This window comes from Scyliorhinus canicula, chromosome 2 (genome assembly GCF_902713615.1).
Source record: "Scyliorhinus canicula chromosome 2, sScyCan1.1, whole genome shotgun sequence".
Taxonomy (NCBI): Eukaryota; Metazoa; Chordata; class Chondrichthyes; order Carcharhiniformes; family Scyliorhinidae; genus Scyliorhinus; species Scyliorhinus canicula.
This window is the reverse complement of record NC_052147.1, coordinates 219071586-219087946: the sequence shown is the minus strand read 5'-3', so window position 1 is coordinate 219087946 and position 16361 is coordinate 219071586. Positions and strand designations below refer to the sequence as shown.

Sequence of the window (16361 nt, the reverse complement as noted above, 5' to 3'; positions counted from 1 at the left end):
TCTCCATCAGATCCAGGAATACCCCTTCCATTGGCTCAGCATCGGGCTGGGATCCAGCAGACCTCTGACTGCTGTCTCCACTGGGGGTTTCTGCATCCACCTGATGTACATCAGCAGCTGTGTGGTGCTCCCAGATTGTGCCCCAGAAGCCTGACCACAACGTTTCCCACCGAGGTGCTTGGAGGATGGGGTGACAGCTGTGACACCTCGATCGTGTCTTCCTCGGAGTTTCCCCCCCGGGGTTGGGCTCCTGCGAGGCTGGAGAGGGGCCCACCCAAGATGGGCCGGTGCCGTCAGCTGGAGGACTTGAGGGAGAATCGACATGTGGTCAATGAGAGGATGGGTCAGTCAGCATGCAATAACTCGCGTTGATAGGTCCTCTGGGTGGGGCCTGGTGGTTCCTCACCTATGCAGCATTCACCAACCTACTCGTGGGTGACCGCCCTGTCCATGGCCATGCCAGTCACCTCCAGGGTCCACTCCTCGAAGGAGGGGAGGATTCTTAAGTTCGGCACCTCTCCGCCAGTCTGGGCCCTCTCCTGACGATTGTGGGGGAGCTTTTCGACAGGACAGACAGAGAGGAAATTCACAGCAGTGGGACGGGGGTGTGAAGGAAGGGGGGGGGGGGGGGATGTGGAAATGGGGGGCGGGTCGCATGGAGAGTTGGGGGGTGGCTGGGAACTTGCGCGAGATGGAAAGGTCTCCGGGGGGGCGGGGGCACATTGATGTCTACTCGAGCGTGTTGCCCAGTGTAGTCTTTGACCATTATTCGGCACTCAAGGTCACACTCCCAGAGTTACAGCCGCCACCACGTCGTCCCTGCCAGCACTGGCTAACCTGTGGCTCACCCTCAGGGACCCTCTGGGGAACAGGTCATTTCTCCTGGTGACTAGGAGCCTCTCCAGGTCTGCATCACCAAATCTTCGGGGCGGTCTCCTGGGCGCCGTTGTTGCAAGCTGACTGGGGTTGGCTGAGCATGTGCTGCTGCATTTTGTTAGCGGGCAGCTGGTGAGAGCGGTGCCAGCGAATTGGCTGGTGAGCCTTCATTTGCGGCAAGAAGCCCGTGGGGCCTTGTTAAGTGAACCAATTAACATTGAATAGCATTGCCGGCCTCACTGGGCCGAGCACTGGGACGTTTGTGGCAGTTTCCGCTCGCTACCACACTTAGAAATCTTTCCAGAGAATTGCGCCCATAGTTTTAAATGGGTTTAATTTAGCGTTTCTATGTCAGGAAGGGTGAATCTATTGTTAGATTCCTCCTGGACAAAGGTGTTGTATGTGTGCGGCATTATTTTTCAATTCAACTGTTTTTCTATTGTGCTTCGAGACATTACAATGTGAAGAATAAATAAAAGTTAGCAGAAGCACGAGTTTGTTGATTAGCAACCGAGGGCCCTTTTTAGGTAGGAGGGTTTTGAGTTTAGTCTTTAGCTGAATTAATTTTTAGTTTAAGATAGGACGAGGGACGAGGCACGAGTGAACATCTTTCAATTTTGTCTCAACACACAATATACCTATTGGTCAGAGTCACCACTCCTGGGGTGAATTTTCATAGAATCCATAGATTCCCTACAATGCAGGAGGCCATTCACCCCATCGGGTCTACACCGGCCCTTGGAAAGAGCAGCTTAAGCCCACGTTCCACCTCACACCCCGCAACCTCCCCCAACCTTTTTGGATACTCGAGGACAATTTAGCATGGCCAATCCACCTAACCTGCATATCTTTGGACTATGGGAGGAAACTGGAGCACCTGGAGGAAACCCATGCAGACACGGGTGAAAGTGCAAACTCCACACAGACTCACAAAGCCGGAATTCAACCCGGGTCCCTGGAGCTGTGAGGCAGCAGTGCTAACCACTATGCCACTGTGAAGTATCCTTTCCTCACAGTTTTACAAATTTAAAAAAGTTGCTTAGGGTCTTTGTACGGCATTCTGATAAATGTTGGGGTCTGCTCCGGTATCCTATATAGAGGCAGGGTTAGAAAACAAGTAAAATGTTGTAACTGTTAAATATATGCTATCTCTTTGTTGCTACTATGCTTAATTCTGTGTTTAAGTTAAAGTTTGTTTTACCATAAAGCTGTGTCCTGGTAGAATGTTGTCACTACTGTGGTGCAGTAACATTTCCTCACAATTTTCCAAAGTTAAACGTTGGGCTCTTGTCCGGAACCCCATTAAAAAACTGGGGTTCTCATTCTTTGACCCCTAACAATTGGGTTTTAGTCCAGGATCTTTAAAAAATTGGCTTCTGGTCCTGACACAAAAAATGGTGGATGGGATACCAATCACGTGGGCTACTTTGTCAAACATTGAGTGTTGTTAGAGCTGCACTCATCGAGGCAATTGGAGATTTTTCCATCACATTCCTGGCTTGTGCCTTGTAGATGCTGGATAGGTTTTTTGGGGATTCTGACTTACAACCAGAGTATTTATATGGCCGGTTCAGTTCAGTTTCTGTGCAACAGTGACCCTGTGGATGTTGATAGTGGAGGATTTAACAATGCTAATGTCATTGAATCTCATTGGACAATGATTAATTTTCTCTTGCTGGAGATGGTCATTGCCTGGCTTTGTGTGGCACAGTTACTTTCTTTTTATGTCTACTACGTACGTACTGTGTACATTCCCTTGGCCGCAGAAAAATATTTTCCACTGTACTTCGGTACATGTGACAATAAATCAAATCAAAATCAAAATTGAATCATCAGCCCAAGCCTGGATAATGTCCTGGTCTTGTTGCAAATGGATATGGATTGCTTCAGTAGCAGAGGAGTCGCAAATGGTGCAGAACATTGTGCAAACATCAACGAGCATCCCCCACTTCGATCATTGATAAAACAGTTGAAGATAGTTTGGTCTAGGACACTCCCTGAGGAACTCCTACAGCAATTCCTGAGACTGAAATGATAGACCTTCATCAACCAATCATCTTCCTTTGTGCTAAGTATAACTCCAACTAGTAGAATGTTTGCCACCCGATTCCCATTGACTCCAGTTTTGCTAGGGTTCCTTGATGCCACACTTGGATAAGTGCTGCCTTGATGTCAAGGGTAAATACTCTAACCTCACCTCTTGTATTCAGCTCTTTTATCTATATTTGGACCAATGATGTAATGGGGTCACAAGCCAAGTGGTTCAGTAGAGTAAACTTTGATTAGGCAGCAATAATGACAATTCTGCCATAAAAAAAGCCCATGATGGGCTATACATTCCAGGGTAAGCTAACAGTTGGACAACATTTAAAGCTTTGACATTCACCTGGTAAGGCAATGATATCTTCTCTGAGGCACAGCCACTTTGCCATTGGTGACCTACTGCTCAAATGAGCCTTTCTGAAAACCTGCCTTATAATTGTGCCTGGGTCACACAATCTGCACCGGTCCTGCCTCTGAGCCCTCACTACTTTCAAAGTTGCCTGCCCCAACTTCTATACTATCTGCCCCACAGACCAAAAATTCTAAGTTTGGGCAGTCCATTTTTAAAGGTCAAGCTCACAAAGCTAGTAATTCTCTCGTCTCTGGGGCAGCTTTCACGGAAAACATGCTTCGGGTGGAGGTGAAATTGCGCCCTTGGTCTTTCTCAGATCCAAACTTTACCACTATGAACTTAGTCCACATGAGGTTTTTCTACTTAGTAGTCTGTCTATGTACCCGAGTAACTTTGTCTGACCAACAAAACAAATTACCATGTTTCCCAACAGTGTTATCAGCAAACTTAGATATACAACTAGCTCTTACTTTACCCACGTCATTATACGTGAAAAACTAGGACAACAATACTGGAGAACACCACCTTTCATAGCATGCCAATCAAAAATAAATCTCATTATCTCTACTCTTGTGTACCTTCTTCCAATCAATTACCAACCCATGTTACAAGATTGCCTGTAATTCTACTGTCATGACAGGGAGATATTAGGAATTTGGGCCCAGAAATGGGCTCCAAGATGTAGCAGGCATTTTAGGGGTTAAACAGACTGAACAAAAGACTGCTAGTAGCAGACTCAGAGGGATACATTCACATCCTGATTTATCTCTTCCCATTAAGTCTTAAACTTGTTAGTGGGATAGACAGGATGCCTCGGTTCAGCCAGGATAATCCACTCGCGATCCATTGTCATTTGGGACAACTTTGTTCAACCCGCCAAAAGCCCATCAGAGTTTGATGACCTACTTGTTTGTCAATGCAAGGTTAATTGCATATCAATAGCATTTCTATTTTTGTATAAACGGGAGTGAGCAATCAGATAAAGTAAGGGCAGCACGGTAGCACAAGTGGATAGCACTGTGACTTCACTGCGCCAGGGACCCAGGTTCGATTCCCAGCTGGGTCACTGTCTGTGCGGAGCCTGCACGTTCTCCCCATTTCTGCGTGGGTTTCCTCCGGGTGCTCCGCTTTCCTCCCACAGTCCAAAGACGTGCAGGTTAGGTGGATTGGCAATGATAAATTGCCCTTAGTGACCAAAATGGTTAGGAGGGGTTACTGGGTTGCGGGAATAGGGTGGAAGTGAGGGCTTAAGTGGGTCGGTGCAGACTCGATGGGCCGAATGGCCTCCTTCTGCACTGTATGGTCTATGTTCAAAGTAATGATAAGGGATTCAAGTCTGGCCACCTCAGGGGAGAACTTTTGTTTTTGACAGGGTGGGCGGAACTTAGAGGAAGAGTTTTTTGAACAGTTACAGTAGAAGGCTATGAAGGCCACCCAGAGAGATCATGAAGGAAGCTGCTCCAGATCGACTTTTGAAAAGGGTTCTAAAGGAACTTGACTTACAGCAGAGAACTGCTTCGTAAATACTAGTATCATCTTTGCCTGTCTATGCAAGTGGAATGAGGCCTGTATGTTTATTGGACGTGTTGTTTAATTGGAACTAATCTGTTAAGGTCAAGAAACTGCATGTTAATCTGTTAGTGTAAACATTAGTTAGTGTAAATAAGTAAATGTTTAAATATTGTTTTATTTTCTTTTAATAAAGTTTGTTTATAAAATAACAAAGCCCTATTTCTTATATTATCACTCCTAGGATGAATCAATCTTTCCGCACTGCATTGAAACTTGGTTATGGCATCTGGTCCAGTCTCTTAACTTATGTTGAGAGCTGACCAGGTGTCCCGAACATTACACAGTCTTATTTTGCTAATATACTGTAATTACACCACCCCATCAGCATAGCAATTTTGTTTTGTGGCTTCCTTTGCTTAAATTAAAGTCCAGAGAAATTGATGATTCAACCCATTCCGCTTCTCTACTTTCCAAATTATTGTCCATTTTGCTATTTCACTGCATAATAGCAGAAATCAAATTATATAAAATATATTTCATCCAAAAGACCGTAACCCTGCCGCTGACCACACCATTACCTCACTATTACACTGGAAGAGCAGCTTAATTTATATGCTTAAGTTTCTAGAGCCATAACCGTCTGACTCAAAGATTGGCATCGTTAAACCAAACCAACAAAAGTGAAAGTGTATACTTTCACTTGGAAGATTCAGTGACATTTATAAGAACAATTTAAGATACATTATTGTACTTACCTTTTGTCGAGCATTTATTAGTGTTATTTTAAATAAGTAACATTATAAATGGCCAACATGCATGAAATGGAATCTGGTTAATGGAATTTTAGCAAAGTAAAATATACGAGCCACTGCACTTTACTGATTTACCATGACTGTAGTATGTTTGAAAAGCTTTATTAAGTTGTTTAAAACAAAATCCTGAATTCACACTTCTGTCGTTATCAATTCCTGCTTTTGAGGTGCCCTTTCATTCTTTAAGCTGACTATTTGGGCCTTTTAACTGTGTTTAATTAATGAAGATATCTGCAATTATCCATTCTTTTTGGCCAGTAAGAGATTATTTTTGATTAAGGACGATCATCATTATTACCAACCTGCACTTAAGTTAATATTTTGGAACATATCTGTCTCAAAGAAAATGCAGCTTTGTAAGAAAAACTAGTGGGGGTTACTAATGATTTTCTGAATCTCAAAATACTTGGTTAAAAACCAACATGTTTGTTTCAAACACTAGCTTTTGGAGCACTGCTCCTTCCTCAGGTGAGTAGTGAAGGAGCAGTGCTCCGAAAGCTAGTGTTTGAAACAAACATGTTGGACTTTAACCTGGTGCTGTAAGACTTCTTACTGTGCTCACCCCAGTCCAACGCCGGCATCTCCACATCAAAATACTTGAATATTCTCAAAATTTTAATAATTTGATGTAGCCAAATTATGGTACTCAAGTGCAGAAATTACTGGTCCAGCTCATTTCCTGTTGAGTAAAAGCTTCAGTTCTCCTAAAATGTTAGAAAAATACTTTTAACTCTAAATAAAATTTTAAAAGTTCAATAATACATGCATGTTTCTGACTTCTGGTGAAAGGTTTTTGTTGGTACCTTAAAAGATAGCTCCATGTTTTCTCCACCCCAGACTTCTAAACCTGCATCGTAAGTACCCAGTTCATAAAAGTATTTCTTATCAATTGAAAATAATCCTCCTGCCATTATTGGACATCTAAAAGAAAAATAGGTATAGAGTTGAAGCAACATTACACATTTTATTGACTTTTTATTTTTGGACAATACAAAAATGACCAAATGCTGCATTAACAAAGCAGCCATAGCTTCACCTGGAGAATATGCAAATAAACATGAAACCAGTACCAGTGGATGATTCGACAATTACGCACTCTCGAGGAACTTTCCAGTAATTCCAAACTTTTGGTTAAAATTTGACTAGATTAAATTAATAGGTCACAGAAAAACTATGAAATAAAAGCAAAATACTGTGGATGCTGGAGATGTGAAATAAAAACAAAGTGCTGGAAAAACCTAACAGATGTGGCAGTATCAGTGAAGACAGAAACAGAGTTATAGCATTTGTCATATTTGTCCAACAGGACTCTTTTTCGGAACCAGAAAACCCTGAACTAGATAAGAAACATATTGATAGAGTAGGGAACAGAAACAAGGAGCTGCTCAAAGAACAGAGCAGGAAACAATGGGAGACTGGCAAATGAGGGATACACACAAAGTACCAAGCTGTGACCTTTATCCTAGCTAAGCAAAGCTGAACAATAACTCACATTAGATAGTGAGTAAATAGGATTTATAGGATTCAGCAAATTATAATATGCCATAATCATGAAAGTAGATCTTCATTTTTTTACTCTGGCTTTATCAAATAGCTCAAATAAGAAATTTTTGGAAGGGACAATTTCATAAATGCTTTATGGGGAATTGCAAAGATGGATTAACAATTCTTATCTTTAATATGCTTATTTACCTTATTGGGTCCATTTCTTTTAGGTTGTATTTTTTAATCATTTCATCAGGTATTGCCTTCCATTCAAAATTCATGGGCCAAGTAAATACTCCCCGGAGAAAACCACTCACTCCTACATAGCTAAATTAGAAACAAAATTTAATTAGAACAAGCATTAACAAGTAAACATAGTTGAATGAAGAAATCAAAAGCGCAGCTATTTATTCCCTTAAATGCAAAATAACAAACTTTCATAAATGCAGAAAACTATTTTAGAAAAACAAATCAGACTTTCATAAATATGTTTTAATGATTCCATGCAGAACACAACAGCAAAAGCAGACTATTACTTTCATGTGCCTGGCTTCAAGCAAGAATTTTGGTCTTTTGTGCTTATAAAAAGGTGTTTAAATCATCTATTCCACTGAAACGGTCAGTACTTTTATAATGCTGTGGTATGTGGAAGTACAATTCATGTGCAAGAACCAAATTTCATTGATTTAGATCTTAGTCGTCCTAAAGTTCCACACAATGTGTATTAGGTTTGTATCAACGCACCAATAGTTGCTGATCCTGTGGCCAGTTCAGATCCCTCCCTGAGAGAGTGTATTCCATGCAACATGCATGTGATATCTGGTAGCAGTGCTGGTTCAGAGCCTATACTACATTTTATACTCTCCTCTATAACAGAAAACTTCTTAAGTTAATTCAGACCTAATAAACTCCTTTCAAACTATTGGCAACCCCTATCCAAGATACCGGAGCAGTTTGAAGTAGAATGGTATTTCTCTCCTTTGTTGCAACTCCAACAGTAGAACCTCCAAGATAACACCACCAAAAATTGAATATTTCCCCATATTCCTCCGGTCAGCATTTTAATCAAAATACTGCTTGTTCTGGCTACAAAAATGCATTGTGCTTTAATGCCAAGCAGTTACTATTTAAGAATCACTACCTCACTAGATTTACCACTAGATTTACCAGTGGAAAAGACAACTTGCTTTATCAAATCTTGATGAAGCAAGTTGTCTTTGCTACTGGTGCAGGATTAATATGTCTGGGACAGGTGCAGATTTGATTTTGTTGATACTGAAATATCAGTACTCTTAATTGCTCGTATTCACAATCCCTTTCATCTCTCTGTGGAAAAAGCATTATTTGAATCTTACAGTATTGAGATTTTGGAAGCTTTTAAAGAGTACACAAAAAACAAGTGATGAGGGCACTCAATTGAAAGCATGCCCTTTGCCATGCTATGTCAACTCAATGGTATTCCAATTACAAAGCTCTTCCACGAGGCTTTCACCTGCCTGGTTGATGCTCAGTAACTACAAAACAAGAATAACTAAATCATTTTATCACAAGAGGTTCCATCTCACTGACGAAATCAATCCACATCCATCAATCTGCCGTAAAAACTCTGCTCACATTTTGATAGTTGTGACAATTTTCACCACAGTAGCTGAGGCAATTCAGAACATTCTAAAAGAATCAACAACATTTTTTAAAAAAAACCCACAACATTCCAAACCCACAACAGTCCAAAGATGTGATTATGGGGATTGGCCATTCTAAAATGCCCCTTAGTGTCCAAAGGTTGGGTAGAGTTACAGGGGAGTGGGCCTTGGCAGGGTGCTTTTTCAGAGGGTCAGTGCAGACTCGATGGGGAGAATGGCCTCCTTCTGCACTGTAGGGATTCTAAGATTCTGCTAAAATGTCACTTTGCCCTATTTCCTAATGTTAATGGATCCTTTAAGATTCCAGGATCCAGATCTACATCTGGGCCAAAAACTAATCAGTTCTTCCTTGGGTCATATTATGACTACCAAATTTTGTTGAAATCATCTATGAATTTTAGAGCTACCTTATTTACAGACACTCAGGCAAACGAATGGGCAAAAACATTGGGCCTGGAGAATCACCGGGGCGGGGGTGGCGTTCTGCACCTTCCAGGCAGCCCAACGCCGGAGTGGTTCATGCCACTCCTCGGTGCCGGTACGGTCCGCCCCGCCGGTTGACGGAGAATCCCGCCCATTATATCTGCACACCTTCAGTGACAAGAGGTAATGAGTTTCAAGAACATTGCAATTTATGCATGAGTAAATTAAGATGCATTCTGCAGTTGTATGGTGCTGAAAAGCTGGTTGTGGGGAAACCTTTCCGGATGACAAGACATAAGCGAAGAAATGCTGTTTTTAGAGTGCTTGGCATGCAACCTCAGTTGAGTTAACAGGATGTGAGGAACTTTACTTTGGGGCGTGCAAGCTGTCCATCTATTTGATGCAATGTAATTCAAATCTGTCCTACTGTGGCTGTCAATCCCATCAGCTTCCATGTGCTTTGCTCATTGACAGAGTAATTACTCTGTCGACCACCTAATGCGAAGCAGACTGGGTACAATTAGGTACCAAACAGAGTAAATTTTCTGTTCTGTACTGTTTTCACAAGCACCTCCAAAGTAGCATTAGAAAAGGTACTCGAATGATAGTAGATCGGTTTTGTACTGTTATTGAACCGTAATCTCAGCAATTTGCACTGTAAAGCATCTTTAACATAAAATAATGTTCCAGTGCCACAGGAAGACAATAGAAAAAATTAAAGGAGTGATGGATAAGCAAACAACTATTGCCTCCTCAAAGATCAAGGTCCTGGAGTTTTTCTCCACCTTACATGCGAAGTGTGCCGGCTCTCATGTCAGCCCTTGGCTTCCTCATCACTAAAGAGTGGCAGACATGAATGGCAAGGAGCTTGAAGGTCCAGCACTAATTTTGGGCTGCATGGGTGTTGCAGTGCTGCCCTCGGTATGCGAAGCTAAATGTGTGTCGCTCACAGGGTGGGAGTGTTAGATGGGCTGGACACACCCAGGGTTCGTGAGGTGGAAGGCCCTGGGCTGCACTCCTGCCGATCCCCCCTTCGGGTGCCCAGGAGCACTTGGGCTTCGCTATGCGATAGAGGTGAAGCTGGAGTGAGATGCAAAAGCCCCTCTGTCCTCTGGCATTGGCACTTCTGGATTCTCACTAGTGCCTGCACCATGCAGTTGAAACCCTGCACCTTGTAGCTCATGCCCACTCCATGGAGTGTATGAGCTGAACCATAGAGTGGGCATCCCCTGCCATGGAGTACACGTCTTGTGCCAAGGTCTCCACGGCAGACGCCACCCTCGGAGTGTTGGCCTCGTCGCGTTGGGAGTAACGTCACCATCACCTCAGGCAGAACGTGATGGGGCTCCTCCAGTCAGCCTTGCAGGACGGAGAGGTATGCTGTCATCTATTCCGAATGCTCGCGACTCTGCTTTTGTAGTTCCAGTGGCTCTGGGACGACCAGACCCAGGGGCACACCATCAGCAAGAGGCTCAGCTGAGTCTTGGGCTCCAGCATCCCTCAGAGTGCTGGTTTCCTGGGACATTCCTTCCTCCACTTGCTGTAGATCTTCAGCTATGAGGTTCTGACCAGTCAGTGATTGCCTACTAATCAATCCAACCAAGGTGGGAGCATCTGGGCTGCTGGAGAGTGCAGATGACAACTTGACATCTTCTCAATGCTGGTCTCAGAGATGTCGTCTTGGAGCTGCTTGGGTTTGTGGTGCCCAGAGGGCACACTGATGGTCCGGGTTGGCCAACTGATTGACCTGCAAGGGAAGCAAGTTGGCATTACCGCATCACGGGGGATAAATGAAGGGAGAAAGTTAACTCACTTGAGGCTTGCATCATGGCTGCATGTCTTGATGGTTCCTATTTTTGTCTGCTGCCCCCACTTCAGTCTCTGCACAAGTACTGTCCTGCTAATCGCCTACTAGATCAAGGGCTCTCACCCCAAAGGGTGTTAGGCATCTCAGCTCGGGCCTGATTCTGACAGGCTGCGGCTGCTCATGCTGGCTGTACTCAGGTATGTCCTGCACTGAGACAAGTAGGTAGAGTGTAGGAGGGAGTCCTGCCAAGTCAGATGGTAGCGAACATTCGTGAGAGCAGGGATGAGGAGCAGATTATCCATTGGGGGATTGGATTGGATTTGTTTATTGTCACGTGTACCGAGGTACAGTGAAAAGTATTTTTCTGCAAGCAGCTCAACAGATCATTAGAAAAGGGAATTAAACAAAATTCAAGAAAATATATGAGAATACATAATAGGGCAACACAAGATATACAATGTAACTACATAAGCATTGGCATCGGTTGAAGTATACAGGGTGTAGTGTTAATGAGGTCAGTAAATAAGAGGGTCATTTAGGAGTCTGGTGACAATGGGGAAGAAGCTGTTTTTGAGTCTGTTCGTGCGTGTTCTCAGACTTCTGTATTTCCTGTATCTCCTGCCCGATGGAAGAAGTTGGAAAAGTGAGTAAGCCGGGTGGGAGGGATCCTTGATTATGCTGCCCGCTTTCCCCCGGCAGCGGGAGGTGTAGATGGAATCAATGGATGGGAGGCAGGTTTGTGTGATGGACTAGGCGGTATTCACAACTCTCTGAAGTTCCTTGCGGTCCTGGGCCGAGCAGTAGCCATACCAGGCTGTGATGCAGCCAGATAGGATGCTTTCTATAGCGCATCTGTAAAAGTTGGTAAGGGTTAATGTGGACATGCCGAATTTCCTTAGTTTCCTGAGGAAGTATAGGCGCTGTTGTGCTTTCTTGGTGATAGCGTCGACGTGAGTGGACCAGGATAGATTTTTGGTGATGTGCACCCCTAGGAATTTGAAACTGCTAACCATCTCCACCTCGGCCCCGTTGATGCTGGCAGGGGTGTGTACAGTACTTTGCTTCCTGAAGTCGATGACCAGCTCTTTAGTTTTACTGGCATTGAGGGAGAGAACATGGCAGTGAGTGTGGCGAGAGATTGTTGCCAAGAGAAGTATTAGAAATCCATGAGGTCTGGGTGAGAGATCACCGTGGAGATGTGAAGGGTGCATGGAGGGGTACACTGGAATACATCAGGAGGCAGACTTACCCTGTCTGCATGAAGAAGGTTGTTAAATCTTCTTCTGGCACTGTTGCCTCATCTTCTTATGCAGCAAGCTCATACTCACTTTGTGGTAACTGCCTCCCTGGCAGGGCTGGTGACCTTGATTGATGGATGTCTTTATTTTATATTGTTCCTAATCCATGCCTTGACTATTCCAATGGTCTCCTCAAGGGTTTTCTGTCTTTCACCCTCCATAAAGCTGAACTCATTCAAAACTGTCATCTGTTTCTTAACTCGCATCAAGTCCCAAATATCCATCACCCAATAGATGCAAGGACGTGCATTGGCTTGTGGTCGAACAAAACCTTATTTTTAAACTTTGCATCCTTGTTTACAGATCCCTTCAGTCTTGCCCTTCCTTCTCATTGGGCTCAATTCTTTTACCGGCCAAAGTTATTCTGCCTTCACAGTCTTGCCCCTCACCTGAGGAGTGTGGCGCTCAGGTTAAATCACAACCAGTCATTTCCCAAATGGCAGAGCAACCCATGGTCCTCTGGAATTGTGGCAATATTTTTTTATTTTTGCCCATTCATTTAACTTGCCTGCGTCGTTTGCAATCTCTCTGCGCCCTCCTCGCAGCTTACTTTCCCACCGAACTTCATATAATTAAGAAACGTAGATGAGTTACACTAGGTCCTCTCATCTAGGTCGTTGATACAGATTGTAAATGGCTGAGGCCCATGCACTGATTCTTATCGGACCTTAATTATTAAAACCTGCTAAACTGAAAATGACCGGTTTATCATGAGTCTGTCTTCTGTCAATTAACCAACCCTCAATCTCATAAACCCTCATTTTGTGTAATAACCGCATGTGTGGCACTTTATCAAATGCTGTTAGAAAAATCTAAATACACTACATTTACTGGTTCCTACTTTGTTACCACTCTAAACAACCACACCCCAATAATACATTCTAGCATTTTACCCATAGAACATAGAACAGTACAGCGCAGAACTGGCCCTTCGGCCCTCAATGTTGTGCCGAGCATTGTCCGAAAACAAGATCAAGCTATCCCACTCCCTGTCATTCTGGTATGCTCCATGTGCCTTTCCAATAACCGCTTGAAAGTCCCTAAAGTGTCTGACTCCACTATCACAGCAGGCAGTCCATTCCACACCCTAACCACCTTTCCCCGATTTATCTCCTTCTGTGGATCGGCGTCAAACTTTGCAAAGCGCCTTTGAATGGTTTAAAATCTATAATGAAACATTGCTGTTCAAGATTCAGTTGTTGCAATTCACTTTTCCCGCCAGGAGCGCATCCCCACCAGCGGGCTTTGCGGCGCCATGATTCGGTTACAATGGGAAATCCCATTGACAAGCGGCAGGAAGATAGAATTCCTGCCAGCAAACTGCGTGCGGCCGAGAAACACGCAGCTGGGAAACTGGAGAATCCCACCCATTATTTCCTATGTTATAAAGTACATTTAACTTTGGAAACAAATACTGGTGAGCAGTATATGGACCTTAACTGGAAGGAAAATAACTCCAGCAAAATGAGTGTCACTAACTTGATAGAATTTTTTGAGGAGGTCACAAAGATGATTCATGCAGGTAGGGCAGTGGATGTTGTCTATATGGACTTCAGTAAGGCCTTTGACAAGGTCCCTCATGGCAGACTGGTACAAAAGGTGAAGTCACATGGGATCAGAGGTGAGCTGGCAAGGTGGATACAGAACTGGCTACGTCATAGAAGGCAGCGAGTAGCAATGGAAGGATGCTTTTCTGATTGGAGGGCTGTGCCTAGTGGTGTTCCGCAGGGTTCAGTGCTAGGACCTTTGCTGTTCGTAGTATATATAAATGATTTGGAGGAAAATGTAACTGGTCTGATTAGTAAGTTTGCGGACGACTCCAAAGGTTTTTGGAATAGCGGATAGCGATGAGGACTGTCAGAGGATACAGCAGGATTTAGCTCGTTTGGAGACTAGGGCGGAGAGATGGCAGATGGAGTTTAATCCGGACAAATGTGAGGTAATGCATTTTGGAAGGTCTAATACAGGTAGAGAATACACAGTGAATGGTAGAATCCTCAAGAGTACTGGCAGTCAGAGAGATCTAGGTGTACAGGTCCACAGGTCACTGAAAGGGGCAACACAGGTGGAGAATGTAGTCAAAAAGGCATATGGTATGCTTGCTTTCATTGGCCGGGGCATTGAATATAAAAATTGCCAAGTCATGTTGCAGCTGTATAGAACCTTAGTTTAGGCCACACTTGGAGTAAAGTGTTCAATTCTGATCGCCACGCTACCAGAAGGATGTGGAGGTTTTAGAGAGGGTGCAGAAGAGATTTCCAGGATGTTGTCTGGTATGGAGGGCATTAGCTATGAGGAGAGGTTGAATAAACTCGGTTTGTTCTCACTGGAACGTCGGAGGTTGAGGGGCGACTTGATAGAGGTTTATAAAATTATGAGTGGCATAGACAGAGTGGATAGTCAGAGGCTTTTTCCCAGGCTAGAGGGGTCAATTACTAGGGGGCATAGGTTTAAGGTGCGAGGGGCAAGGTTTAGAGGAGATGTACGAGGCAAGTTTATTTTTTTTTTACACAGAGGGTAGTGGAACACGCTGCCGAAGGGGGTGGTGGAAGCAGGGACAATAGTGACATTTAAGGGGAGTCTTGACAAGTACATGAATATGATGGGAAAAGAGGGATACGGACCCCGCAAGTGTAGAAGATTTTAGTTTAGATGGGCAGCATGGTCGGTGCAGGCTTGGAGGGCCAAAGGGCCTGTTCCTGTGCTGTACATTTCTTTGTTCTTTGAAAATACAAACGTTTTTACTAGATGGATACTATTTCACGTCCCATCTGGCATCACAGCCATAGCTAGACCATGCTCACAGGTATCAACTCAAGGTTGGATAGAAGTTAGGGATGAGGTCCAGTCACACAAATATTTTGTTACATGAACGGAATGCAGAAAATTTACTTTGGACATTCCTGATCAGTACACGAAACTTCAGTAGCCCCATTTAGGCATTTTTCCAGGGCCTTACCTCATATTCTGTCAAAATTACAGTAGTCAATTGGGATAACTGCTGAGGCAGGGGAGGCGTAGTGGTATTGTCACTGGACTAGTAAACTAGAGACCCAGAGGTTCAAGTCTTGCCACTGTAGATGGTAAAATTTGAATTAAATAAAAATCTGGAATTAAAAGTTGAATGATGACCTTGAACCCATTGTCAATTATTATAAAACCCTATCTCGTTCACTAATGTCTTTGGGAAAGGAAATCTGCCATCCTTACTTGGTCTGACCTACATGTGACTGCAGACCCACACAGCTATGCGGTTGGCTCTCAACTGCCCCCTCAAGGGCAATTACAGATGGGCAATAAATGCTGGCACAGCTTGCGATACCCATGTCCCAAGAACAAATTTTAAAAACAAATTCCCAGTGTAATATTCTACTAGTAATTCTGCTAAAGTTAGACATCCAAACCAAGCGAAAGTAACTTTAATGGATCCAGATTTGTACCAAACAGAATTGTGTAATTGTACCTCATATCCTCATCACTAATGACTTCAATCACAGGACATGCTACTTTTGTTCGCTTTGAGTGGATTATTTCCAAGAGTGGTTCTAGCCAGCCAACATTGCATTCAACATGGGAGTCCAAAAATGTCAGCACATCACCTAGAAATGAAAAGGGACGTGTTAGCGCCATCCTTGATTAAATTACTATAGCACTCAATGTTTTCAGGTCTTGCTAATAGACAAATGATTTGGGAACAATCAACTCAAGAACATTTTGTTCACGAAGTGCTCAACACAGCAGTTAGTGAACATGAGAAACACTGGGGCTGTAAAAAGCATGAACCTTCAAACAGAATACAGCTAAGAAATTCTTCAGAATTTCCCTCGATCTGCTGAAAACACAAAAAAGATCTATTAACAGCTCCAAAAATAATTATAGTGTAATATTCAAAAAGCTTACTCACAATTTGAATATGTCAGTTTAGTCAGGCATGCTGCAAATTGCAAGAAATTTCTGTTTTTATTATGTGGTGGCTCGAGGCGGTACCCAGTAGACAGTAGTAAGGAACAAAGTGTTTATTGGCAACTAACAAGAGTAACTTAAGTACAGGCACAGAGTCTCCAATATACATGTTAACACTCTGGCTCCAAGGTTCACTCTGGCTAAAAC

General features: G+C 43.4%; 1 protein-coding gene across 2 annotated transcripts in view; it reads right to left on the bottom strand.

Annotated features, from left to right (window-relative positions):
• Window positions 1-16361, bottom strand: part of LOC119961953 (polypeptide N-acetylgalactosaminyltransferase 5) — a 69560-nt gene that overhangs the window by 15868 nt on the left and 37331 nt on the right. For both annotated transcript variants that reach the window (XR_005459770.1, XM_038789575.1), the window contains exons 4-6: window positions 15715-15850; window positions 7288-7407; window positions 6399-6516 (exon numbers count right to left, since the gene is read on the bottom strand). Coding sequence is in view for 1 of the 2 variants with exons in the window: in XM_038789575.1 (XP_038645503.1) it covers window positions 6399-6516; window positions 7288-7407; window positions 15715-15850 (374 nt within the window). In the remaining variant the exon portion in view is untranslated. The remainder of the gene's footprint in view (window positions 1-6398; window positions 6517-7287; window positions 7408-15714; window positions 15851-16361) is intronic.